This window comes from Balaenoptera physalus, assembly GCF_965194825.1.
Source record: "Balaenoptera physalus genome assembly, chromosome: 13".
Taxonomy (NCBI): Eukaryota; Metazoa; Chordata; class Mammalia; order Artiodactyla; family Balaenopteridae; genus Balaenoptera; species Balaenoptera physalus.
Genome location: NC_138892.1, coordinates 16,351,258 through 16,378,160, shown reverse-complemented (window position 1 = coordinate 16,378,160; position 26,903 = coordinate 16,351,258). Strand labels below are relative to the sequence as shown.

Below are 26,903 nucleotides of genomic sequence, written 5' to 3'. Positions count from 1 at the left end.
TATTGTATCATTTATTTAAAATTTTTAAAATAGTTTATTACAATATAAGTTTCACTTTTTTTTATTGACGTATAGTTGATTTACAATGTTGTGTTTCAGGTGTACAGCAGAGTGATTCAGTTCTATATATGTTTGTGTGTTTGTATGTATGTAGATTTATATTCTTTTTCAGATTCTTTCCCGTTATAGGTTATTACAAGATACTGTGTATAGTTCCTTGTGCTATCCAGTAGGTCCTTGTTTATCTGTTTTACATATAGTAGTGTGTATCTGTTAATCCTATGCTCCTAATTTATCCTCTCCCCCCTACCCTTTTCCTTTTTGGTAACCATAAGTTTGTTTTCTATGTCTGTGCGTCTATTTCTGTTTTGTAAATAAGTTCATTTATATCATTTTTTAGATTCCACATATAAGTGATATCATAAGATATTTATCTTTCTCTGTCTGACTTACTTCACTTAGTATGATAATCACTGGGTCCAACCATGTTGCTTCGAGTGGCATTATTTCATTCTTTTTTTATGGCTGAGTAATATTCCATTGTATATATCTACCACATCTTCTTTATCCATTTATCTGTCAGTGGACATTTAGGTTGCTTCCATGTCTTGGATATTGTAAATAGTGCAGCAATGAACATTGGGGTGCATATATCTTTTCAAATTATAGTTTTCTCAGGATATAGGCCCAGGAGTGGGATTGCTGGATCATATGGTAAGTCTATTTTTAGTTTTTTAAGGAACCTCCATACTGTTCTCCATAGTGGCTCTACAAATTTACATTCCCACCAACAGTGTAGGAGGGTTCCTGTTTCTCCACCCTCTCCAACATTTGTTATTTGTAGACTTTTTAATGATGGCCATTCTGACTGGTGTGAGGTGATACCTCATTGTAGTTTTGATTTGCATTTCTCTAATAGCAATTTTGAGCATTTTTTCATGTGCCTGTTGGCCATCTGTGTGTCTTCTTTGGAGAAATGTCTATTTAGATCTTCTGCCCATTTTTTGATTGAGTTGTTTGTTTTTTTGATATTCAGCTGTATGAGCTGTTTGTCTATTTTGGAAATTGATCTCTTGTCGGTCACATTGTTTGCAGTATTTTCTCCCATTCTGTCGGTTTTCTTTTCATTTTGCTGATGGTTTCCTTTGCTGTGCAAAAGCTTTTAAGTTTAACTAGGTTCAATTTATTTATTTTTGTTTTTATTTCCATTACTCTAGGAGATGGATCCAAAAAAAACATTGCTGCGATTTATGTCAAAGAGTGTTCTGCCTATATTTTCCTCTAGGATCCAGTCTTACATTTAGGTCTTTAATCCATTTTGAGTTTTTTTTTTTAATATATAGTGTTAGAGAATGTTTTATTTATTTTTAAAATTAATTTTTATTAGAGTTAGTTGATTTACAATGTTGTGTTAGTTTCTGCTGTACAGCAAAGTGAATCAGTTATACATGTACATATATTCACTCTTTTTTAGATTCTGTTGCCATATAGGTCATTACAGAGTATTGAGTAGAGTTTCCTGTGCTATGCAGTAGGTTCTTATTAGTTGTCTCTTATTTTAAAACAAATTTTTATTGGGGTACAATTGATTTACAATGTTGTGTTAGTTTCAATCTCTTTTGTGTATAGTAGTGTGTGTATGTCAATCCCAGTCTCCCAATTTATCCCTCTCCACAACCCTTTCCTCTTAGTAACCATAAGTTTGTTTTCTACATCAGTGACTCTATTTCTGTTTTGTAAATAGGTTAATTTATATCATTTTTTTAGATTCCACATATGTCATACTGAGTGAAGTAAGTCAGACAAAGACAGATATCATATGATATCACTTACATGTAGAATGTTTTAATTTCATTCTTTTCCATGTAGCTGTCCAATTTTTCCCAGCACCACTTAATGAAAAGACTGTCTTTTCTCCATTGTGTATTCTTGCCTCCTTTGTCGTAGATTAATTGACCATAAGTGCGTGGGTTTATTTCTGGGCTTTCTATCCTGTTCCATTGATCTATGTGTCTGTTTTTGTGCCAGTACCATACTGTTTTGATTCCTGTAGCTTTGTAGTGTAGTCTGAAGTCAGGGAGTGTGATTCCTCCAGCTCCGTTCTTCTTTCTCAAGATTGTTTTGGCTATCTGGGGTCTTTTGTGTTTCCATACAAATTTTAAAATTATTTGTCCTAGGTCTGTGAAAAATGCCATTGGTAATTTGATAGGGATTGCATTGAATCTGCAGATTGCCTTGGGTAGTATGGTCATTTTAACAATATTTGATTCTTCCAATCCAAGAACCTGGTATTATTTTTGAGTTTTTGAGTTTTATAAAAATAGATTCATATCATATATGTTCTTCTGCAACTTTTTCCTTCATTTAACATTGTTTTAAAGATTCATCTATATTGTTTCATGCCACTGTATTTCACTTTCATTTTTGTATTCAATTGTGTAAAGATATGATACATATGATAAATATCCCTTTATTCCATCCTACTTATCAAGACCTTTGTATGACTTCTCTTTTTTTAAAAAAATGAATATTTTTATTCATATCTTCTGGTGCCTACATGACAGAGTTTCTACAAATAGGATTACCCAGTCATGGAATCAAGTTAAATCTTCAACTTGACTGGAGAGTGTCAAACTAGTTTCCCAAGTATTTGTACACTGCACTGTACATAAGTCCTGATGGTCTCCATCCTATGACTTAGTGTCGAAATTAAACATTTTTGTCTCATCTAGCAGGTGCACAGTACCATCTCCTCGTGGGCTTAATTTGCATTTCCTTCATTACTAATGAGGTTGAGCCTCTTTTTCATATGCTTATTGACCATTCCTGTTTTTTCTTAAATGTCTTTTGGGTTGTTTGTATTTTCCTTATTGGTTTTAAGATTTTTTTGGTGTTCTTTGGATCCAGTTTTTTGTCAGTTACATGTGTTGCTGGTATCTTCTCCCAGTCTGGATTTTTTTTTTAACTTTATGGTATCTTTTAATTCTAGAAGTTTGTTTGTAATTTTAATTTGTCAACCCTTTCTTCTTTTTAATAGTTAGTACTCTTTATATTTTAAACTTATGCCTTTGGTATTTGTTCTTTAGTCTATCTGGAATGGATTTTTGGGTATGGAATGAAGTAAGGAATACAGTTTCATTTGTTTCTGAAATGAATAACCAGTTGTCCTAGCACCATTTATTTGTAGTCTTTCATTTCCTTACTGATCTGAAATGCCATCTCTATCATACGACAAATTTCAATACATGTGTTGTTTGTTTCTGGGCTCTTTGTTCTGTCCACTGGTCAGTTTATATCTATACGTTAATCAGTCCATTTGCCTTCTTTTTCAGGAGTGTCTTGGCTATTTTAGGGTCTTAGCTTTTCCACATAAATTTTAGAGTTAGCCTCAATTTTCATTAAAAACCTGGGGATTTTGATTAGAGTTGCATTGGAAATGTAGATCAATTTGGGGAAAATTAGTAATCTTAAAAGAGTCTTCTCATCCATGAATATTTTCTTCATTTATTTAGGTCACTGGTCAATGAAATCTCAGTCTGGGAGTGACTGGTCTAAATTAAAAATCTTTGAATGCAGGGATTGTCATCTTTGCTCTTATTCCCAACACCAAGCATAGTGATAAGCACATATATCAATAAAAGTACATGTTTATCAAATTGAATTTTAAAATATATTTTTTTCAGTTTTAAGCAGTTTCTCCATCTTTTTTTAAACAAAGTTTAATAAGGACCTAAAACTTAGTAAATAAGCTAGTAACGCATTTTGAAAGTTCACCATATACTTTTTTTTTCCTTTAGCTTTTATCTCTTCTTTTTGAAGATTTGTTCAAAAAATTTAATTCTGAAATGAAGAAGATTGCAGACCAGGTGATTCCTAAGCAAAGAGCAGCCCAGTTTGATGTCGTGAAACACATGCGTCAGGACCAGATTACCAATGGCATGGTGAATGCCATTTCAACCGTAAGTCTTCAGTCATTTGGGTAGAGTTTTGTAACTTATTTGTAAATCTGTTCAGTGGGAAATTTAAAGTACTGATGCTTTGAGAATCTAGGTGAAAAAATATATATATATATATTTAAGTCATAAATTTTCTACTTTGCAAGATAGTCTACAGTTTAAATCAGTAGGAATTTTACTACTATATGACTTCATTGCCAAATTATAGTTCCTGTTATATGAGGCAGTAAGAAAATAGATATACTTTTACATAAAGGAAAAATCTTTTAGTTTAACCGTTAATAACCATTCTTTCAATGGATACTTTTCCCCATTTTTTTCTGTAATAAAACTGATATATTACAAGTAGGTTTATTAATGACAGCGTTTGTCCAAAACAGTACAAAATGTTTCATTTCATTGTAGGTTTATATTCCTCAAAGAGCTATCAGCTGTTCTCACGTGAGTGATGAATTCAGGCCTCAGCAGCTGCTGTGTGTTCAGGGCCTCCGGCTGTTCATAAAGGGTTATCAGATAGGTTTTTGCTCCCTTTCTTAAAGCGTAACATCTATAGGTCTATCTGATAAAGTCTTGTTCACGTTTTGTATGCCAGACATAAAATTAGTTTTATGGATGGGATTTGGTCCCAACAAAAGAATAGTATAGTGTAGCACGTGGACTCCCTTAACAATGAAAGAATTAGTGGCCGACTTGCTGCCCTACTTGACTTGAGAAATTTGCAGTGGGTCTGTGTGAGCAGCCCTCGCCATGACAGCTCCATCTAGACCTGAGGGGAACCTGGCCTTTGTGCCTCTTTAGGCCCCTCACACTCCTGTGGCCCAAACTTGTCTGGAAGTAGATTCCTGAATATTTGAAGAGAAGCCTCCAAAGAGCAGTTGAACACACTTCTGTTAGAATGACTTTTCCTTGCTTTTGACCCATGATTTTCAGGTCAGAATAGCTGTTTTGAGTAGTTGTTTTGCCCCTAAGTGACACCACTTTACGCCTGGGAGCAGACTGCTTATTAGGAAAATCAGTAGTAGGCCTTGTTACAGGTGAACCCCAATCTGTAGGCAACCAGAAAAAGATCAACTTCGAAAATTGTGATTGTTGTCATATGAGACTATTTTCAACAAATAAATTTTCTCAGAGGAGCAGTTTTAGACCCTTTGTCTGTTTCTCCTCTTTCCCTTTTTAAAACTCCTGAAGAATATTGGAACAGATTATCTTGCTGAACATGTCGGCTTCACTCCCCATCTACTTCCTATTTGCCAGCAGCTGCTGTCTTAGTTGAATTCTGTGCTGAATATTTATTTATCTTCCTTGCTCTTACTTTCTGGTCATAAGTCAGTTTACTAGGTTCATTCTCATTCAAAGAATAAAAGGAGTTAACTGAACAAGCAATATGAGAAGTTAACTTGTGGGATCAGTGTGTTTGCTCCATTTCTTTGCTTTGTAATGCATCAAGTTTCTTCCTAGGTTTTAGCTTTTTTCCACTCTATCAAAATCTCAAGTTGCTGAAGTGATAGATCTTCACTGAAATAATGCTTAAACTTTAATTTGTGAGGAGCTCCCCTGAAGTCAAATATTTAAATTCAAACAGATGAGTTTTTCTACTGTGAGGGGTTTTAATCTGGGATCCCTGAGTCCTTCCTTGAAATTGAAGGCAAATTTTGTGTTTGTGCTCCTATGTGCATTTTTCTCGAGAATAGTCATAGCTTTCATCAGATTATCAAAAAAATGAAGAACCACTGTTTAGCAGATGTAATTTTTTCCCTTTGAATCAGAAAGATCATTGAATCAATCACTTTTTGACATTTTGTTTTCTACTTTGCTTTTTCTCTGCATACTATTTTCTATTAATTCACGTTACCATGAGTTGAAAACTTAATGATTCCTAACCTTAATCTTGAATTATCCTTGAGAATATTTAATGTGTACAATTAATACCACTATAAAATAATATATTTAATATATTTCAGTACTTTTAATGCATAGGAGATAAGGTAAATTTAATGTTTAAAATTTATTTCATATGAATCTATTTTAAGATTGACATGGTAGCCAAAGAAGGTATATAATATTTATTAATATGGATATATGTGCAATTTTTAGCCTTGATTAAGAAGCCTATATTTATTCATTTTCCCTGATAACTGCTGTTAGAGTCTTTTTTCTATTGCTATATTTGCCTCTCATTAAAACTAATTTTGGAAGACATCCAGATAATGGCACATTCCAACATGAAATTATCTCTTTGAACTTCAAGCTAGTTTTACCTTAAATGTGTGTAGAAACTGCTAGTGTTCTATTAGTTAGCTTATTGCTTCCAGTGGAAATCTTTGGTTGAACTGGCTTGTTCAGAATATAATTAGTTCTTCTGAAAATACCCACTCTGATGTGATAATGTTGATACGTTGAAGCATTCTGAGGTGGTTGCTAGATATAGGTAATATTCATTAAATTCCTAGAAAACCCCGGTGAGTAACTTGGCTAAATTTTAATTGTGACAGTTTGATTTCTGAATATGTATCATGGCTCTAATTTCACAGACAAGCAGTTCCTATGCTGAGCCTCTCCGAGTGACTGCAGAGTCTCAGGCTGCATGAATGGATCAGGGGTAGTCTCATGTCTTTCCTCTGTCTTCAGGGAAATTGGTCTCTGAAGAGATTTAAAATGGATCGCCAGGGTGTGACCCAGGTGCTGTCTCGCTTGTCATATATATCCGCACTGGGCATGATGACAAGAATCTCTTCCCAGTTTGAAAAAACAAGAAAAGTGAGTGGTCCTCGATCCCTCCAGCCGTCTCAGTGGGGAATGCTGTGCCCTTCGGACACTCCGGAAGGAGAGGTAAGGTCCCCAAGGAGTCTCCGCTGTGTCAGAGGTCATGCCTGTTGGTGATGCTCTGCTTCTTCTCCCGTTCCCCCAGGCTGTATCCTTTTTGGGGTCAGCCACGTATCTGGCAGAGAAACGTTGATGCAGCCATCAGAATGTCATCAGTATCATTCCCGAACAGTACCTACAGAAGTCTTTGATTTATTATCTCACCTAAATAGAAATATTGTCCAGATTTTCTTGCTTGTTTTAGTTTATCCCAAGAGTCAAACCAGGCAATGAAGAGGGGATAAGAATATGAAGGAAAATTAAGAGACCCATCACCTTTGCTCACAAGGAGCTCTTTTTAAGCAACTCCTTATTTTCTGTGGCTGTACTTAGAGGACATCAGAGTCACAGTTGCAGCCAACTAGGAGCACACAGTCCAAGACCTAAGTTGGATTCCAACTCACTTATATAGGAAACATAAGCAGTTACCTGAACACTAAACCAAAGAGTTTAAATTGGTTTACATCCATAGCACCCACTACTTCCTGTGTCATGGCCCTTTCTCCTTCATGTTAACCACTGTTGGTTTCACTTGATTTTATGCCTTCCAAATTGTAAAATTCTGGAGGAACGAACCATGTTAGGTTCACCATTGTATCCCAGGCTCCTAGCCCAGAGCCTCATTCAGACTAAAGGCCCCATAAATACATGCTGAGTGAATAAATAAGTTAAATACGACAGGTAAAAGATACACGTTCCAAAGTGTAGGAATTAGTTATGACTTGGGAGAGGTGAAAAATACAAGTCCATACAGGGTTATAATTTTTAGAAATTATCATTCTTCTCCTGATTTATCTTAAACCATATGGAAATTCACATTAAAATTGTGCAGCTTGTCAAATTTGCATAACTTATACATCTTGAGTTTTGGAACGCTACATTTCCCAGAGATTGCTTCAACTAATCTCGATAAAGTACCTGTTTTGTGCATCACTACAGCAGATGGTTTCTAAGATTGAAGATGTAATCTTTACATGTCACATGTGTCTCAAGTGTTTTTGTTTTTGTTTTTGTTTTTTTTTCTTAATTTGCTGTATTACGTCCATGTTTATATGTTTGCTTTAGATTTTTTCCCTCTGGTTGTATAGAAGTTTAAAAATATTTTTTTCATTTCCTTTTTACTTTGAAATAATTTCAGACATACAAAAATAGTTGCAAAAATAGTGCAAAGAATTTCCATGACCCTTCACCTAGATTCCCCAGATGTGACATCTTGTGTAACTGTAGCCCAGTTTTCAACCTCATAACCCCAGTTATCAACTTTCATAACCCCAGTTATGAAATTAACATTGATAACAGTATCGTAATCTGTAGACCTGATTCAGATTTTGCCAGTTGCCCCGCTGTCTCTTTTGATCCAGGATTGCTCTCAGTTGTTGAGTCTCCTTAGCCTCTTAATCTGGAGCAGTTCTTCAGTCTTTGTCTTTTATGACCAAGAAGCTTGGAGAATACCGGCCAGTTATTTTGCAGACTCTTTCTCATTTCAGGCCATCAGTTTTATATTTTTATGTATTCACAATTATCAATGTTTTCCTTTACCGTTTTTATACAGTGTCATCTTAATGACTGTGATGTTCTTTTGTCAGGGAATAGCAATTTAGGTAATTGGTTTCTTTGGGGAGGGGACATTTATAATGCCATCATTATTTCCAGTTCAAATAGTACTGTGCTGAGCATGTCTGTGGCTAAATCTACGTTTATATCCTTGCTTTCTAGTTCAGGATAAATTCCTCTGGGATAAGGGGTAGGTATATCCTTAAGGCTTTGTATGAATCTCCAAAGTGTTCCCTACGAGGCTGTACTGCTTTGCCTTGTCACCAGTGGGGTGGTGAGCTATTTTCAGACACAAACTGTACTTTGTGTTACTCATGTTCATTCTTAGAAATGACTATCTTTTGTTTTTTAGGCATGTGGTTTGGTTAAAAACTTGGCCCTTATGACACACATCACAACTGACATGGAAGATGGACCCATTGTTAAATTAGCCAGTAACCTGGGAGTAGAAGATGTGAATTTATTATGTGGGGAAGAGCTGTCTTACCCAAATGTATTTCTTGTCTTTCTTAATGGTGAGTATATTATGGAGACATGTTGATCCTAAACAGTCTGTGGGGAGGCGGAGGGAATCGACTACTATCCATGTATATAGAGCACAAATATACTTTAATTCTGCAGTCAAATTCTCTGCCACTGAGCTGTACCCCCTGAGTATACTTTAATTCTGGACCCAGGTTGACTTTAATTGAAAGGTAGAAAAAATGGTAACAGAAACAGTTATTCCATTGGCTGAGTGATCCAGGTTCTGAGACAATACAGCTATCAGAGCTAAAGGGTAATGGTGCAGAGACCATTTGCTTTCTACCCTTTGACAGCTGGCAGCGTATCCACAGTGGAATGAGGCTCAATACGGTATCTTTAAGTTCAAGTTAAATATGTGAGACGTTCTGCAAAAATAATCAGATCAGCCCTTACAGTGAGATGACTTGTATTCAGCCACTGAGAGAGTGATTGTCAGCAGCGCCTGGCGAGAGGGTCCCTTTCCTTCAGCTCCTGCTCCAGTTGCTTCTCTCGTACCCCTTCCCACCCACTTCGGAGTCCTCCAGAGATGCCTCAGCAGCTGTGGCTTGGTGGCCTGGGCGCCTGTCCCCTCACAGGTGTGCTGCATGCGCTCATCCTGGCCTCAGCACCCATGCTCTTCTCCCCCTTCTTCCTGCTCTGGGGGGCCTTCACCATTTCCCGCGTGGGCTGATGAGAAGGCAAACAGGGCTGTTCGCTGCCTGCCTCGCTCAGTGAATTCTGGCAGCTAACGCTGAGTGAGTCCTTACTCTGGGTACTCACCCAGTACCTCTCTGAATCCTCACACTAACCCTGGGAGCCAAAGGCCATTTTCCTCATTTCTCAGATGATGACAACAAAACCGGTTTAAAAATAGCAGTTACTAGGTGCTGTGTCCAGTTCTAAGTGCTTTCCATGAGATCAGCTCATTTAATCCTCGCATCGACCCTGTAGAAGTGGTAGAGCCAGTGTTCAGACCCAGGGGTCTGGACCCCGAGTTCATGTCCCTGCACGGTGCTGACAGACGAGGAACTGAGGCTGACTTCACCAGTGTTATGCAGCCAGGGTGTGGGAGGCCTGGCCCTGGACTCCGGTCCCCACCCCGGGCTGCCCTTGACCACTCCACTCTGGGGCTCCCTCCAGCCTTGTGGGCTGGCTGCAGGCTTAATAACAGTACTTCCAAATGACTGCTCAGTGCTGCTTATTGTTTTTATTGGGTAAATATTTTAAATCCCATTAGATTTGTTTTTTATTTCGGTCTTGAATATTCTTACTTCTTTCTGCTTAGGTAACATCCTAGGTGTCATTCGAGACCACAAGAAGCTGGTGAATACGTTTCGACTGATGCGAAGAGCAGGATATATCAATGAATTTGTTTCCATCTCAACGAATCTGACAGATCGGTGTGTCTATATTTCCTCTGATGGAGGAAGGCTGTGCAGGTAGATGTGGCTAGAAAGAGTTGTTAAGATCTCTTTATGTTTGCTTTTCAAAGAAATGGACTTGTTTTTATTTTTGAAGCTGCTTTAACCTCTTTCATTGTTAAGATAAATTTAATTCACTTAGCAAGCACCTCATGAATATGCATACTGGCTACTGGGGATTCAAAGATTAATGGGAGTCAGTCTCTGCCCTCAGAGAACTCAGTCCGCTGGGAAAGGCAGAAATGATTAGTAATAACAACCAACTCTGCGAGTAATAAGTGCTAGCCATTATTTATTATCTTAATAGATGTATTATGTGTAAGGCTTTAACTACATTCAACCCTGTAAGGTTGGATTATTATTTTCATTTAACAAATGAGGTACTGGGGTTTAGTAAGACTAAGTAAATTACCCAAAGCCAGATAGTGGTGGAGTCTGTTTTTCACTCGGAAGTCCTTAGAATTCATTTGACTCCAGCAGTCCTGATTTTACCCACTATATTCTGTTGCTATGAACTGACCTTTAAAGGATGAGTAGGATTGCTTTAAAGGATAAAGGAGGAAAGGAGAAAGGCTAAGGAATGGCAAGAATAGGAAACATAGAAGCATGAAGAGATCCCATAACATTAGATCCGGTAGAAAAGTAGGTGCCTTATATTCATTCCACACGTATTTAGGGCCTATTTTGTACAGGTGCTGTGTCGGAGGTGGTGGTACGCAGATGAACATGACATGGTATCTGGTCCTTTGGGGTCAGGCAGGGACTTCAGCTGAGGATGTCACCTTGTTTCATAGGCCTTTACTTGATTCACCACAGTCTTTCTTTGTGGACCTCAGGTAGTGTGAGGGCACAAGTCAGTGAGCTGGCAGTGGCTAGAGTGGTGGCAAGAGCTTGGAAGTCTGCCCAGCGGGGAGAGTGGACTGCCAGTGTCTGTGTCTGTCTGGCATCCTTGTTTCCTTCCAGTTACCCTCGTCATTCTCCTTTGAGGATTGCCCTTCCCCACTGGCAGTCTTCTTGGGACGGTCAGTCAGATGCTCTCTCCTGCTCAGCCAAAGGTCAGGCGGATGACCCAAGCCAGGCCAGTCAGACTGTCTCTTCAGAGAGTTTGAATCCCAAAGAGGATAGAAGTGGTCGGAACAGGTGCATCCTGGCAGCGATGCATGGAGGAGACTGCTCGTTACCCCTGCCTTTCTGGATCCTTGGGACTGTTCTAGCTCCTTTTCTTTCTGAGCCTGAGCATTGCACCTTTTTCTTTGATTCTTATCCTCCTAGTAAATTCTTAGCCTTTTGGTAAACTCCTTAAAATTTTCTTCTTATTTTTTAGTAAATTCCATCTTTGCTTAAATCTGCCAGAGTTGGTTCCTATTCTTTGCAACCAAAGAGCCCTAACTGATGCTATACCTGTGTTTGAATCCTAATGTCCCACTTACTGACTTGTGTGACTCTGAGTTTATTACTTAAGTCTCTGGGCCTTGATTTCCTCAGCTGTAAATATGTAAATAACAATGCCTCCCTAGGATTGATATAAGGTCTGGTAAGTGCCTTGTAGGGTGTCAGGCAAACACTGGATGCTTATTTATAGCTATTAACATGGTCCAATTAAGGGTGGGAAAAACACTGACATTTTCTAGCTTACTCTTTTTTAGAATTTTTCTCTTTCATTACATCCCATATAATATGGCATAGCCTAAAAGAAAACTAGTTCTTTTTTTTTTAGAAGTGATTGTGTAACGACACAACATAGATCTGGCAGGAAGAATTAGTAGAATTCATTGAGTAAAGTGAAAGGTAACTGAGGTGGCTAAGTGTGGTCCCCTCCCTCTACTACCCCTGCTCTGTCATCACTTCTCAGTCTCTTAAGCGGAGCTAAACTGCAGCCCCAAATGAGGGAGGCAGCAGGGTCTCTGCTTCCCTGCCAAGGGGCAGCCAGGATTTTGAGGCAGTGTTGAGTCCCATGAAGAGTTCACCCTGTTCACTTTCCAGCAGCTTGTACCCCCTTTTGTAATTGTGCAGCTCCTCTTCTTAACTGTTTAAAAGTGCTCATTAGTCTTCAAATCGTTATTTGGACTTGAGGGTGGAGCGCACGAGTGTCTGCTGGTTACTTGCTCCTCTCTGTAAGAGCCGCTTGTCCAAATAGCAACAGCCCTTGACGTTTCGTGCCGCGTGCCGTCCTTTGTGTCGGGTGTTTCTTCGTGGTGGCGAAGCCCTCAGAGGCAAATCACCACTGACAGTTACAGGTTAATCTACCAGAACGTGTGGACCAAAGCTCTCTACCTTACGCCCATTACATCACTAAAAATCCCAAAGTGAAAAAGCTATATTCCCTGCAAACTCGTACCCACTCTTTGGTTGTGTGTAGCTTTAAGTACCCTGCTCGCGTAGCCCAGGGATGTTTATCCTAAAGCAAACCACTCTAGACAGCTGATAGTCATCAGACCTTCACTACAAAATGCCGTTGTTTTCCTTGGTGATGGTTCTCTGCCTGCTGACCTCTCCATATTCCCAGTATGAAATCAGGAGATGCTTTTGGTATGATGGATGCATTTACACAGTTTTTAAAAAAATATGATATTAAAGGTATTAAAGGTTTTGGGTTTTTTTTCTAGACTTTATTGAGTATCATTTCATGCTGCTTTCTCATTCAGAACCAAATATTTCCTAAGATACTTGGAGAAAGGACTGTGTGTGTATACATGTATATGCGCACACATGAGCTGGTGTGTGCGTGTGTGTGTATGTGAGAAAGAGAAAATAGGCCCCTGTGCACTCACACTTGTAAAAAATACCTGGTGTCCTCAAGCACTCCAGAAATAAGTTTGATCATATCTACAGCTTCCCTCATTTCACTATAGTAAACTTACTGATTTAATTCTTTTGTTGAACTACTGTAAATCTGTTTTGTTTTTTGGTTTTTTTTCTGTTTTTCTATTCCAGACCCTATATAATTGTTAAGAAACAGAAGCCTGCAGTCACAAATAAGCATATGGAAGAGCTGGCTCAGGGGTACAGGTAAATAGCCAAAGCAAAACTCCTCAGTCTCCTTAATACTCATTTATGTGATCTAAACAGAAGTAATGTTATTTGATCTGAGCTTTTAAGAAAAGTATTACATATTTTCATTTTTAGTCTCTTAATTCCTCTCTACCAGATATATCAACCTGTTAAAAACCTGTTCTTTTCTATGTGAACTTGCTTGGACATTGTAAAATATTTATCAATTTAGATCATGAGGATTACAGAGTCTTGGTGTAAATTAGCACACTCTTCAGTGTTTCTAGGACGGGAAGGATATGTTGATGTAGACATCTGACGTACTATGGGTCTCTCATCATATGGGGTTTTTAAAGTCATAGAAGGTATTTTTAGAAGTGGGACCAGATTGACAAGAGTCACAGATGTTTTACTGTTTTTATTTCGGTGACTTGTGATAACTCTATGATCTGAGAATAATGTGTTTCAAACATCCCAATGTATTGATACTTTTTGGGAGAGAAAGATGCTTTGGGCCTAAGTGAAAGCATGTATCTTCCACTGTTGCATATAAAATACTGCAGTAAAATGCTTTTTAACAATGTCCATTTCACCAATATTTTCCCAGGAATTTTGAAGATTTCTTGCATGAGAGTCTGGTTGAATATTTAGATGTGAATGAAGAAAATGACTGTAACATTGCACTCTATGAACATACAATTAATAAGTAAGTAACAACCATAATTAAAACCTGTTCTGATGATAGACACTACCTTCCTTTTTCATTTCATCTTCAATTCTATTGTGTATTCTTAGTAGGAACTGTTAGAAGTATACTGTTTTATAAGGAAGCATAACCCATAGTTTATCCCAGGAGTATCACAAAACTGCTAACAAATAATCTTTAGATTTAATTATCCTTCCTTTTCATTTTACACTCACTGTACATTTCTTAAAATGCTTCTCTGACTTTAATATTCGATTACTGCCAAAATTAAACTAATGAATCAGGCTACATAATGGTGTATTTATCTGTTCCAGGGTTGATTTTGTCAGTGGATGTCTGAATTCCTGTTGTCAATGCAGGAATTCCCTACCTTGTATGTTGTAAAGATATCTCTAAACTTATGTGCAATATAGACATGAAATGGTAATATGTTCACAGTGTTTCTTCTAGAACAGTGATATTTTTAGAAACATCTTTGCTCCATTTGGAATACATTATAGGACATTTATATAACTTGCTGTCTGATGCATGTGGCTGAGGTACCACTTACCTGAAATTAGAATTTTTGCAATTATGCTATTAAATGGTTAGGGAGTTTAATACTGCCACCTGATAACTATTTATGTCTTCAGTCAGGAAAGTAGTTTTCTGTTTTCCACTACCAGATGAGATATACCACTTTATTTTTGTCTTACTGTAATTTAACAAATAATGCTTTTCAGCAGAATTTTTATTCCTTAAAGGTATGAATCTCTCAAAGTACTATTTTTATACCCCTCGTTTAAAGATTGACTGGAGAATTATATAGTAACCCCACAAATAACGATTCCATCCTGGTTCCTCAAGCCAGAAACCTCAGTTTCAGCCTTGACTCCTCTTCCCCCCTACACCCACATCTAATCGCTTAACATACCATGTGGACTTTCAAAGTATACCCGGAATCTGAGCTCTTTTCACCACCTCCACCTACCGCCCTACTGCAGGCCACTGCCATTGCTTGTCTGGAGCCTTGCAAAAGGCTCCTGACTAGGTTTGCACTTGTTCCCATATAGTCTGTTCTTCATAGATCAGAATGGTCTCGTCACTTCTCTTCTCAAACCACCCCCCCAGCCCCACGCCACCCAGTGGCTTTCCATCTCCCTCTGAAGTCCTTACAGAGGCCTTCACGTTCCTACAAGGAAGCTATGGCTGCAGCGTCATCTCCTCCCTCTCCCCTCTCACTCTGTTTTAACCACACTGGCCTCTTCTTCATGCTCCTGCCCCAGCCCCTCTGCCCTGGCTGTCCCCTCCACCTGGAACGCTGTCACCTACCTGCATGGCTCACTCCTTCACATCCTCCAGGTCTTCACTCAGGTACCACCTTCTCAGCGAGTTGCCCTGACCACCCTATTTAAAGTAGAAATCCCTCCTCTGACCACCCCTCTTCGCTGCTTTATTTTTCTAGTGCTTAAATCTTAAAATCTGTAAAACATGTATTTTATTGATGCATCTGTGTATTGTCTGTCTCCCGCCACTAGAAGCTTCATGAAGGCAGGGATTTTTCTCTGTTTTGTTCACTGCCATAAAGGAATATAACTATCAGTATCACCAAATCACCAAGCTATCCCATACATCAAATTAATTTATTTTAAAAATAAGAAAAAACTGGTATTAATTCATACTTATGACATTTGTTAAAATGTAGAAATGTATAAAGTAATTCCCCATCCCGCCAAACTCCACCCTCCAGAAGTAACCAGTGCAAATGGTTTAATATGTACTCTTTTAGATTTTTTTCTAAGTGAAGGCAAACATACATACCTTTTGCAATTATTTTTCAGTGTCTTGATTTTTTAACTTAATGTAATTAACATTATCATCCTGGATATTTTTCCACATTAATGTATGTATATATATATTTTTATATATATATATAATTTTATTTGCTTTTTATTCCATTGTCTGACTACATATAGATAACTTATTTAATTGTTCCCCTATTGATGACTATTTAGGCTGTTTCCAGTTTTTTCACTATTGCAAGCAACAGGTCACTTAGTCTTAATTTGAGCTAAATTTAAGGCCCTTATGCATAGTGAACAGGAAGTCTCCTATTTCCTGTTCAGGATAGAAACTTAGGGTGGTTATAATTTTGAATAATAATATTCCTTTCTGTTTTGTAAAATTCGAATCCAGACTTTTACAAAGTTTGGACTTCCAATAATTATTAGATAGTAAGATAGTATATGATCTTATGTATGTTGTTGTTATGAAAAAAGAAAAAACTTAGATCTTTACCTTCTTCATTTTCAGCTTACCCCAATCTTTACATCGGAAAAAGTAGTTTTAATTTGCATTGGTCAAATTGGCAATATATAAACAGAACAGTACATTTTAAACAAACTGTTTTATTCTAGGCTATAAAATGTCACTATAAGCTGTTTCTCTGTAAAAAACAGAAACAAAGAAAACAAAACCTAGAGCCCCTTCCCTCTCTGCTGACAAAGGCCTAAAGTGACGGAGAGGATTGAGGTTCTGCGAGGTCATAAGGTCAGAATTATATTCTTCAAACCAAGAACTACATGGAAAGCATCCTCTCTAACCAAACGAGGGACACAATTCAATACATGTGTAATGAAAAGCAAATAGATGGATAAGTGGGAGATCTTTTGCCATGTACATTGCAACTAATTTTCCATGATGTGTTGGGTTATCTTGGAAATCACTTCTCTTCAGAAGTACTGTAGTGCTTGCTTCAGCAGCACATATACTAAAATTGGAACGATTCAGAGACGATTAGCATGGCCCCTGTGCAAGGATGACATGCAAATTCGTGAAGCATTCCATACTTTTAAGAGAAGATGAACATAAGACAGATAATTATTAATCTATTTCAATTTCACCAATCACATAAAAAAGAAGAAACATCTTCTTTGGAAAATTATGAAATAGTAAATAAGAACATCTCATTATATACCTATGAAGTATTATGTTGATATATAATGTATATTTAAATTGTAATACAAATGTAAGAGATGTTATGGTAAATCAGATCCTCGCAATTTGTTGATTTCAGTGGAATTTGGTACAATTATTTTGTATTTCAATTTGACTATCAAGAATAAAAAAAGTTATGTCATTTGGCTCAGGAAAAAAAAAAAGTACTGTAAGCTGTTGAAATTATGATTAAAGTTATGCTTCAGAAACACTTGAGGAAGGGACAGAAGGTCATTGGAGACCACAGATCCTGGATGTGAGATCTGTTACTTTCAGCAAGACCTAAAAACAGTCTGGCTGCCCTTTCCCATTCAGATAGCTGAGTTGCTTTATCATTTAGCCAAAACTGAGTTTTCTGCAAAAACATATTATGAAAGTAACCAAGATTCTAACATCTACTAGGTCAAGTCTTACTTTGTGCCCCATATCTATAAAAATATAATGCAAGTCACCATATAACTTTAAGTTTTCTAGTAGCCACATTAAAGAAGTAAAAAGAAACAGATGAAATTAATTTTAATAATTTTATTTAACCCAATATATTTGAAAGATTATCATATCAACATGTAGCCAATATAAAAATATTGAGATATTTTACCTTTTTTTCCTACTAAGTCTTCAAAATCTGGTGTGCACTTACACCGCATCTCAATTTGGATGCTAAATTTTCATTGGAACTACTTCTTTTTTTTTTTTTAATTTATTTATTTTATTTATTATTTATTTTTGGCTGCGTTGGGTCTTCATTGCTGCGCGCGGGCTTTCTCTAGTTGCAGTGAGCAGGGACTACTCTTCGTTGCGGTGCATGGGCTTCAGTAGTTGTGGCTCGCAGGCTCCAGAGCGCAGGCTCAGTAGTTGTGGCACGTGGGCTTAGCTGCTCCGCGGCATGTGGGATCTTCCCGGACCAGGGCTCGAACCCGTGTCCCCTGCATTGGCCGGCGGATTCTTAACCACTGCGCCACCAGGGAAGGCCCTCATTGGAAATACTTGCTCTGATTTCATAACATTTACAATTGAAAAAGTAGAGTAATACATGTAAGTGGTTACAAACATAACTAAAAGGTTTTAAGTAACTGAACTGAGCTATTTCAATTTAAATTTGAGCTTTAAAATGTAAGATAATTAAAATTAAGTAAAATTAAAAATTCAGTTTCTCAGCCATTCTAGTCTAACTTTTCAAGTGCTCAATAGCCACATTTAGCTAGTGGTTACAGTATTGGTCTATAGTAACTATTAAAGGGGATATATTCCTCTCTCTAAAATGGTAATACAGCTTTCTCATTGATATACGTTGGAAAAGTGGGGAAAAGCAGGCCACTCATCCATATAGATATATTAAAAAAAATTTTTTTTAAGACATTTTATTGAAGTACAGTTGATTTACAATGTTGTGCCATGTAGGTATTTTTGATACTGTATTTCTGTGTGCTTAATATAGTAATTTCTTTAAATGAGTTATTATTAGTATGTAATGATGTTTTATTTTTTATATAGGCATTCCATATTGTCTCCTATCTCTTATATTTCTACAAATAATAAAAGTTTCACTCTTTAGTTTCACTGAAAAAAATAATTTGCTTTGTTATATTTAACTGTGTTTTCCTTCTATCAGTTTTACTAGCATCAAATTTTATTGTTATGAGGTTTTATTATTATATTGATATAAATGTATGTGTTTTATATATACATTTTTGTATGTATTTATGTAAACTTAAATTTTAAGTTTAGTCCTCAGGGACCTAGATAGTAATATTTTTTTATACCCTTTAAGAGATATTTATTTTAATACTTGGTGCCTAAGATGTCTGATTCTTAATTAACTTGATAGAGATACCACCCACTTGGAGATTGAACCCTTCACTCTTCTTGGCGTTTGTGCTGGCCTGATCCCATACCCTCATCACAACCAGTCCCCAAGAAACACATATCAGTGTGCCATGGGGAAACAAGCCATGGGTAAGAGTTCCTCCTTGAACTTGCTTCTAAATACTTGGATAAATACTTACGTCTTTATTCTTTTTTTTTTTTAACAGCTCTTTATTGGAGTATAATTGCTTCACAATACTGTGTTATTCTTACTTCACTAGTGTTGCATGTGGGGCCAGGTCAGGCGTTGCTAACACCTGAGTGTTACCAAACTCAGGAGGTTGTCTGTGGAATTCTGCAGTGCTTGTAGGTGCCCCTGTCATGTCTAAAGCTTAAACAAAAATGGAGAAAACCTCTCTGAACTTGTCCTCTTGACCAAACAAAAGGATATATAATAACTATCACAGAATTACAGGGGGGTAAATATAAAGAGAAAAGCCCTATATAAATGTAAATTGTTAAGCAGGAGAGATGGAAGAAAGAGCAGGAAAACTCAAGGTTAAGGGAGGAGAGCAAAAGGCAATAGAGATAAAGTTGCACAGTGTGTATTAGAATGTACTTAGTAATTGTCTGGGTGACAGTCATTGAACCCATTATATCCACGCAATTGCTCCTATAGCTCCTGAAACACTCAGTATGTGTCACACCATTTTCTGAGTTCATTTTCCTTTCTTCTTTCTACTTTTCTTCCCTTTCATTCATTTATCTATTAATTTATTTATCATCCGTAGCATTTATTGAGCATCAATAATAAACCAGTCACTGAGGCTGGAACCTGAAAATATAGAGAAAACACAGAGCCCTGCCCTCAGTGAGTTCACAGTCTAGCAGGAGAGACCAACAAATACAACAGTAATTCAATATAGTCTGATAAATGCCGTAGTAGACGATAGCCAGAATCTAAGGGACTAAGCAGAAAGAACACCTAAGGTTAGAGAGTGGGTTGTTTCTGAAGACCAGAACTGAACTGAGCCTTGAAAGATACTGAGTATTTCTCACAGGTATGGAAACGTAAGCGAGCAGTGTGTGGGGGAAGTCTTGGTACTTTGGTATGGCCGTTTTGTATAGTATACGCTGTAGTATGGACATAGAAGCATGGTGGAGAGATGCCATATGTTGGGGAGTTTGAGTTTTGTCTTGAAGAGGATACAGAGAGGATACTAGCAAAAAAAGTTTTGCTTATAAGCTTTTTTTTGAAATGTTTTTAAAACTCATTTAAATCCTAATAAGTTTAATAGGTTTTATTTTCATTTATGTCTATGACATCAATATGACTTGTCATCTCTGATTTAAAGTATGATACAAGGAGGTTCATAAAGAAACTGTAAAAGGTCTCTGCATTGCATTTGGGTAACAACCAGAATGCAGTTAGCTGCTCAGTTACTTATAATTAGCTGCAGTTGACCATAGCTTGACAATTAAGGAATTCTGTTTCTCCTACAGATAAAGAGTATGTATTTCCTTTCGAGTTTTTATATTGCCCTTTGGTTGGCAACAAAGACATAAGAAGCATGTTGTCCTGCTACCATTTACCTGAATGATGTAATGCCTGGACAGTTCAGAATAATTCCCAGTGGGAAAATCTAAACAGCGGCTCATCAATTTAGCCTTTCCCATTCATACTCAGCAGCAGTGTAGGCTGATTTCCCGCTTGTGCTTCTGACTTGCTAACAAGTTGAAATATACAGTACTGAATCCTGTGTGTCATGAAAGGGCTATCACTTCTATTGGGTTTACCAAACCATTTTGTTTCATGATGTGAATCCCAGCTGAAACAATACACCTTTTGTGTAGAACTTTCAGCAGAATTAACGGAAGACTAATCACTTCATCGCTAATGCCGCTCTTTAGTGTGTTTGAAGACTGAAATAGAAAGAGCTGCATCTATCTCCACTTGGCAAATCTTTTTTTTTTAAAAATAAAGAAGTGATTGAATGAAAGAAATAATATTTTTATTTTTGTAACTCCTCTTCCTACCAAAAAAAAAAGGCTTTTATTTTGTAGCCATGAGTATCTGAAACGTTCGGCTAGTTACCACACACAGTTAAGCAGGATCAGTGTGTACAGAAAGCCAATTCAGTGTCTGTAGAGTTCTTTTGTAGTTTTCTGTGTGAAGGTTTTTTTTCTCGTTTTGTTTTGAGTGTCATTTGCAATTCATTGTCTGTGTTTTCTGAGGTTGGTGTATTCAGCTGCTCTGACCCTGGGTCCTGCACATTTAGCTCCTTGGATACAATCCTCTGACGTGACTGCTGACGCTAGGAAGACAAAAGCCACTGAATATCTTAAGTAATAAAAAAAAGCCTTTGTTACTGTTTGTTATTATAAAACACCTGACTGGAAAGAAAAGCCATGAGATTAAAGTATATTTAAAGTTTGCACATGAGAAGGCCACCTTGCTCTTTGGACGCTGTAGTAGCTGCAGAAGTATTGAGCGAGGGCTATAGGAAAACTCGCAAAAGGAAAGAGGCCGGCAGAGGGAGAGACCCAGAACAGAGACCTGGGTCTGAAGAACAGAGATCCAGAACAGAGACCTGGCTCTTTGAGTTGGACTTCTCGGAGTTATTTTAATTCCCTGCTGTCTTGACAGCTGATAACTGAAAGTCACACTATCCCATTTTAAATATTAGCCATGCTGAAGACTATATACATCTCAGAGATTCTGTGTGGATTTTCTAACATAATATTTTAGTTGCTGTTCATCTGTTAGTCCATGTGGAAAGTGAAAGACAGGATCCCAGAATTAATTTGCTAAATACTCTAACCAACCTGGAAGTTTACTATATACCTTTTACTGCCAATCCCTCCCATTCAACAGAGTGAAAAAATAAGAGAAAGTCATTTTCTGTCACTACGAAGGAGACCAAGACAGCACAAACCATAGAGACTGAGAGCCTTACCTTGTACATAAGAGAGGGCTGACTTGATTCCAACATGAAACATCAGCAGAGGGTGTTTCTTAAATCTAAGGCTCTTTAAATTATTCATAAAGTTCAAGTTTCCACACAGCGTCTTACTGTGCTACTGAGAAACACCTCCCTTCCATGGATATGGCTCTGTTTGTTGTGACATGGTTCAGAGCAAGAAGTCAGGTAGACGTGTGTGGAAATGGAAAGGTCTCCAGGTCACTCAGTGCTACAAGTGAAGGCTGTGTGATGGGGCTGCATTGTATGCTCTCTCCCTGGCACCAGACACCAAGTTCACATGAGTCACACTTTCATATCCTGCCCATTTTATTAGTTGGCAATCCTCTAGTGGAACACTTTCTCCTCTTTAAAAGGATCTTTTAGTCACTATCAGCTCGGTTAATGAATATGCATCACATACCTCCTCCAGCCCCCGCTCCTTCTCACCACCCCTTCCTCCTTCAACTCCAAATTGCTGGGACTGTTTTGTCTTTTGTTTTTTTAAAGTCAGGAGCTAATGCAACTTCTTTTTTGGTTTTTGTTTTCAATAGAGTCTCTTCCTAAGTGGGTAGTTCCTTCTCTCGTATCCCCCACTTTACAGCAGGATGGGATGTACTAGAAATAGGCTGGAGAATTTTAAAGTATTAAAAACACATAATATACAAAGATCCTTATAAAATGTTGTTTCATTCTACATCTCCTCTTCTCCCACTTTCTGTTTGGATTTTTTTTTTTAGACTATTTATTTTTTTATCCATTTGGGGATACAAAATGAAAAGATGTCTTGACCAAATTATCCCTGGCAATTCTTTTTTAGAATTCTGTTGGTTAAAAAAAAAAATAAGATCATTGTAGCTATTTTAGATGTAAGCTTATGTGACAGTTCCTGAGACTAGAATGTTAATAATGAGCACTTACGGAGGTAAAATTAAAGTTCAGTATGTCGGGTTAGAGTTGGAGGTAGAATGGGTGGTATTGCAGGGTGATGGGTGTATATTTTCTTTAATAATATTGTTAACATTAGTCATAATGAATGCTGCCATTTAGTGAATACCCAACTGATTTACGTACATTTCTTTTAAATCATCTTAATAATCCTGTCAACTATAATACATACCTTTTTTGTTTCTGACAAGGAAACTGAATTCCAGTTTGGTTGAGAAACTTATAAGAAGTTACATTATATCTTTTACACCATGACATTTGTAAAACTTACTAAAATTTTTCTCCACTGAAACTAACTTCTTTCCTCACTTTTTCCAATTCACTGTGGATCATGATGAAGGTACCTTCCCTGCTACACCATAGATTATAAGTTCCTTGAGGACAGGAACTATGTTTGTTATTTATTACTATATCCCTTGGGCCTAACCTAGTGCCAGTTTAGTAGGTACTTAATAAATGTTTCAACAACGAATAAATCTCTGAGCACATTAAAATTGTTAAGAAATCAGATGCAGATTTTTGAAAACAATCTTTGAAATGAAGAACTAAGTTGGAAGACATACAACCTGGTGTTTAGACTTACCCTAAAACCACAGTAATGATATTGACATAAGGGTAGACATACAGTTCAATGGAACAGAATCCAGAAGTAGACCCACACATTTATGGGCAATTGATTTTTGATGAGCGTATCAGGGCAATTTAGAGGAAAGGAAAATCTTTTCAACAAAATAAAATGTCTCAGTATCTATATAGAAAAAAAGGAACATCAGCTTCTACCTCATACCATACAAAAAGTTAATACAGAATGAATCACAGCCCTAAATGTAAGAGCTAAAACTGTAAAACTTATAGAAGGAAACTTAAGCAAAAATCCTTGTGAACTCAAATCACCTAAGATTTCTTAGATAGAACACCAAAAGCACAAACTATAAAAAAGGAAAAAATTTGGACTTTCTCAAAATTAAACTTTTTCTCTTTGAAAGATACTGTTCAGAATATGAAAGACACCATTAAGCCACAGAATGGGAGAAGGTATTTGCAATACATATATCTGATAGAAGATTTGTATCCAGTATATGTACAAAGAACTCTTCGATAATAAGACAACCCAAGTAAAAGGGAAAAAACTCAGACACTTCACAGAGGAATAACAAATAAGCTTATGAAAATATGTTCAACGTTATCAGTCGTCAGGTAAATGTAAATTTCTGTGAGATATGACTGCACACTCATTAGAACGACTCAAATGAAAAACACTGACATTCTAAGTGTTTGTGAGGATGTGGAGCAGCCAGAATGCTCACACACTGATGAAAATGTAAAACAGTAAAAATCACTTTGGAAAATTCTTAAGTTGTTTCTGAAAGTTAACCATACCCTCAGCAAACAACGCAGAAGCTCCACTCCTATGTATTTATTCAAGAGAAATGAATATACAAAGACTTGTGCTTGAATGTTCATAGCAACTTTTGTTCACAGTAGCCCAAAATGGGAAACATCCCAAATATCCATCAACAGTTGAATGGATAAACAAAATGTATATTCATATGATGGAATACTACGCAGCAATAAAAAGGAATGAACTCTGTTACACACAGCCATGTGGATGCATCCCAGAATCATGCTACATGAAAGAAGGAGCACAAGAGTGTACATACTGTATGATTACATTTATATAAAATTCTAGAAAATGCAAACTGATCTATACTGATAAACAGATCATTAGTTGCCTGGGGCCAGGGACAGAGGGAGGGACCTTTTGGGAGTATTGGAAATGTTCTGGATCTTGACTCTGGTGGTGGTTTCACAGATGCATATATCTGTCAGAGCTCATCAACTTGTACACTTTAAATGGGTGAAGTTTATTGTAATTCAATAATATTGATTAAATAAAAAGAAATTGGGCAAAGGAGGATGGGAAAAATAGATAAATGTATAAAACTTCATTTTATGTTTCTCAGTATACATTTTCTAAACTATGTGTATACTTACATTTTTTCATCTCACCTTAAAATAATAAACTTCTTCACTGTTTTAACGTACATTTACATACCTTGTTATGCCAACCTGTGACTCCTTAAGAAAGTTTTGATCAAGAAAATAAGACTTTATAGGAAAGATTATGTCCTGGGTAGTAAGAAAATGAAATCATTGGAGATTATAGTTATAGCAAAATGGGACAGTAGAAGGAGAATTCAGCTTATAGATATTCTTGTTGTATTCGTTATTATATATATATGAAGTGCCCTTAAGGAAGCTGAAAATACTAATAGAGGCATCCCAGTTTGAGCATGTGCTTCACCGCAGACTAGTGTTATAATGTAATTTCTACATGACATTTTCTTTAAAAAGCTTGCTTATTGGTAAAAATAACCAGTCATTCATAATTTTTATAAAATTATGGTGTGTGGTGGCATTTGGAAGTTTTATAATTTAGAAGTCATAGTTTATAAATCATGTTTTAACCTACACACCCATTGTCAGTGCCGCTAAAGATGTGTATATATGTATACACCTACAACTTCTTTAAAAAGTCTTTAAAGAAAAATTTCTGATGAGATCATAAGCACCAAACTTTTGCTAAACCATTTTGCTGTTCATCTATTCGATGGTCAGTTGCAGTACCCAAGAATTAAGTTCTGGGCCTGGTAGCACAATTTATAGCAGGATCCCGTCTCTTTCACCATTGTTTAGAGGTGCAGCCGGCTATGCTTCCCTGCTGCATAATAATGCTCGTCTCAGGTTTCAGAGGACATGTTTGGCAGCCTAGTGGGACATTGCCTGAATCCTTGTCTCATTGGAGCTGAAATCTCAACATAAATTTGAAATGATTTCATGTAAAAGAACCAACTTATTGTCAGTGAACAATCCAAGCAGCAACAATTTTCTTTCTAAAACAGGAAGTGATCTATTACCAGGTATCCTGCCCAGTTTATTAGTTGGCACTAAAATAACATTAATTGGCAATTTATAGTGTAAACTTGACAAAAATTTGATGAGGTTCAGTTTAGCTATTGTTTTTCAGCTGACGCTTGATAAATTTTCTAGAGACTTAAGCACAAATATGTATTCTCATAATTTCGTTTACTTGACATTTATTGGGCATCGGTGGCGAGCCCAGCACTGTACCAGGTGCTCGTTTCTTTAGAGCCCCACAGATTTCATTATTTCTTTCAATAGTAATCGTCAAGGAGTATTGTACCATATCATTTTTGCTGCCTGAATAGGTTATTTTCATCCCTGAATTGAAATCACCATTGATTTAATGACATAAGAGAAAAAGGTAAAGAAAATAAATACTGAGTTTTGGTATCTGCTCACATTAAAGCTTAACTCCATTAAATGGCACGTTAACGTCTTGGGGTGGGTGAGGGTTGTAGATGCGCCACTCAGGGCAGGAAAGAAGAGATACCTGGGAGAAGCCCACACTCAAGCTCAACAGCAAGACAAACATGAGTTTCCTGGTTTTTAAGGTCTCTGAGTAGGAGTGATTGTGTGTTCACAAGCCCAGGAGACTGAAAGCCTTTTTTCAGGCAGGTCTTTGAACCCTAATGCACCCCAATGGGGAAAAAGAAGAAGGGTAGGTAACATTCTGGTTTCACTTTCCGATGACAGTGATACCCCTCCAAGGCCCAATCAGGTGGAAAGGCTGATTGCTAAGGAGAGAAAAGCCTATCCCTGATTGGACAGGGCCCTGGATTCCCTAGGGGAAGGGACCCTGGCTTTCCCCATTTTATCGCCAATGCTGGGCACAGAGTAGGTGTTTATTAACTGCTTAATAAATGAATAGTTAAGCAAATGGATAAGTCTGCTTTTCTCTGCTTTCACTCTCCTCTTCATCCTCTTCCCTCCCTTTTTTCCTGCTTTCTTTTCGTTTCGAACGTTTGTAATTGTTGATTTCTTTTTTTAAATTATTTTTGTATTAATTTACTTATTTTTGGCCGTGTTGGGTCTTCATTGCTGAGAGCGGGCTTTCTCTAGTTGCGGCGACCGGGCTTCTCAGTGCAGTGACTTCTCTTGTTGCGGAGCACGGGCTCTAGGCGCGCGGGCTTCAGTAGTTGTGGCTCACGGGCTCTAGAGCGCAGGCTTGGTAGTGGTGGCACACGGGCTTAGTTGCTCCGTGGCACGTGGGATCTTCCCGGACCAGGGCTCGAACCCGTGTCCCCTGCATTGGCAGGCGGATTCTTAACTACTGCGCCACCAGTAAAGCCCCTGT

General features: G+C 37.3%; 1 protein-coding gene across 4 annotated transcripts in view; it reads left to right on the top strand.

The window, feature by feature from the left end:
- Positions 1-26,903, top strand: part of POLR3B (RNA polymerase III subunit B) — a 115,127-nt gene that overhangs the window by 46,914 nt on the left and 41,310 nt on the right. For all 4 annotated transcript variants that reach the window (XM_082419371.1, XM_082419372.1, XM_082419373.1 and 1 more), the window contains exons 13-19: positions 3,798-3,959; positions 6,585-6,785; positions 8,725-8,887; positions 10,162-10,315; positions 13,232-13,306; positions 13,896-13,994; positions 18,799-18,926. In XM_082419371.1, the coding sequence (XP_082275497.1) occupies positions 3,798-3,959; positions 6,585-6,785; positions 8,725-8,887; positions 10,162-10,315; positions 13,232-13,306; positions 13,896-13,994; positions 18,799-18,926 (982 nt within the window). The remainder of the gene's footprint in view (positions 1-3,797; positions 3,960-6,584; positions 6,786-8,724; positions 8,888-10,161; positions 10,316-13,231; positions 13,307-13,895; positions 13,995-18,798; positions 18,927-26,903) is intronic.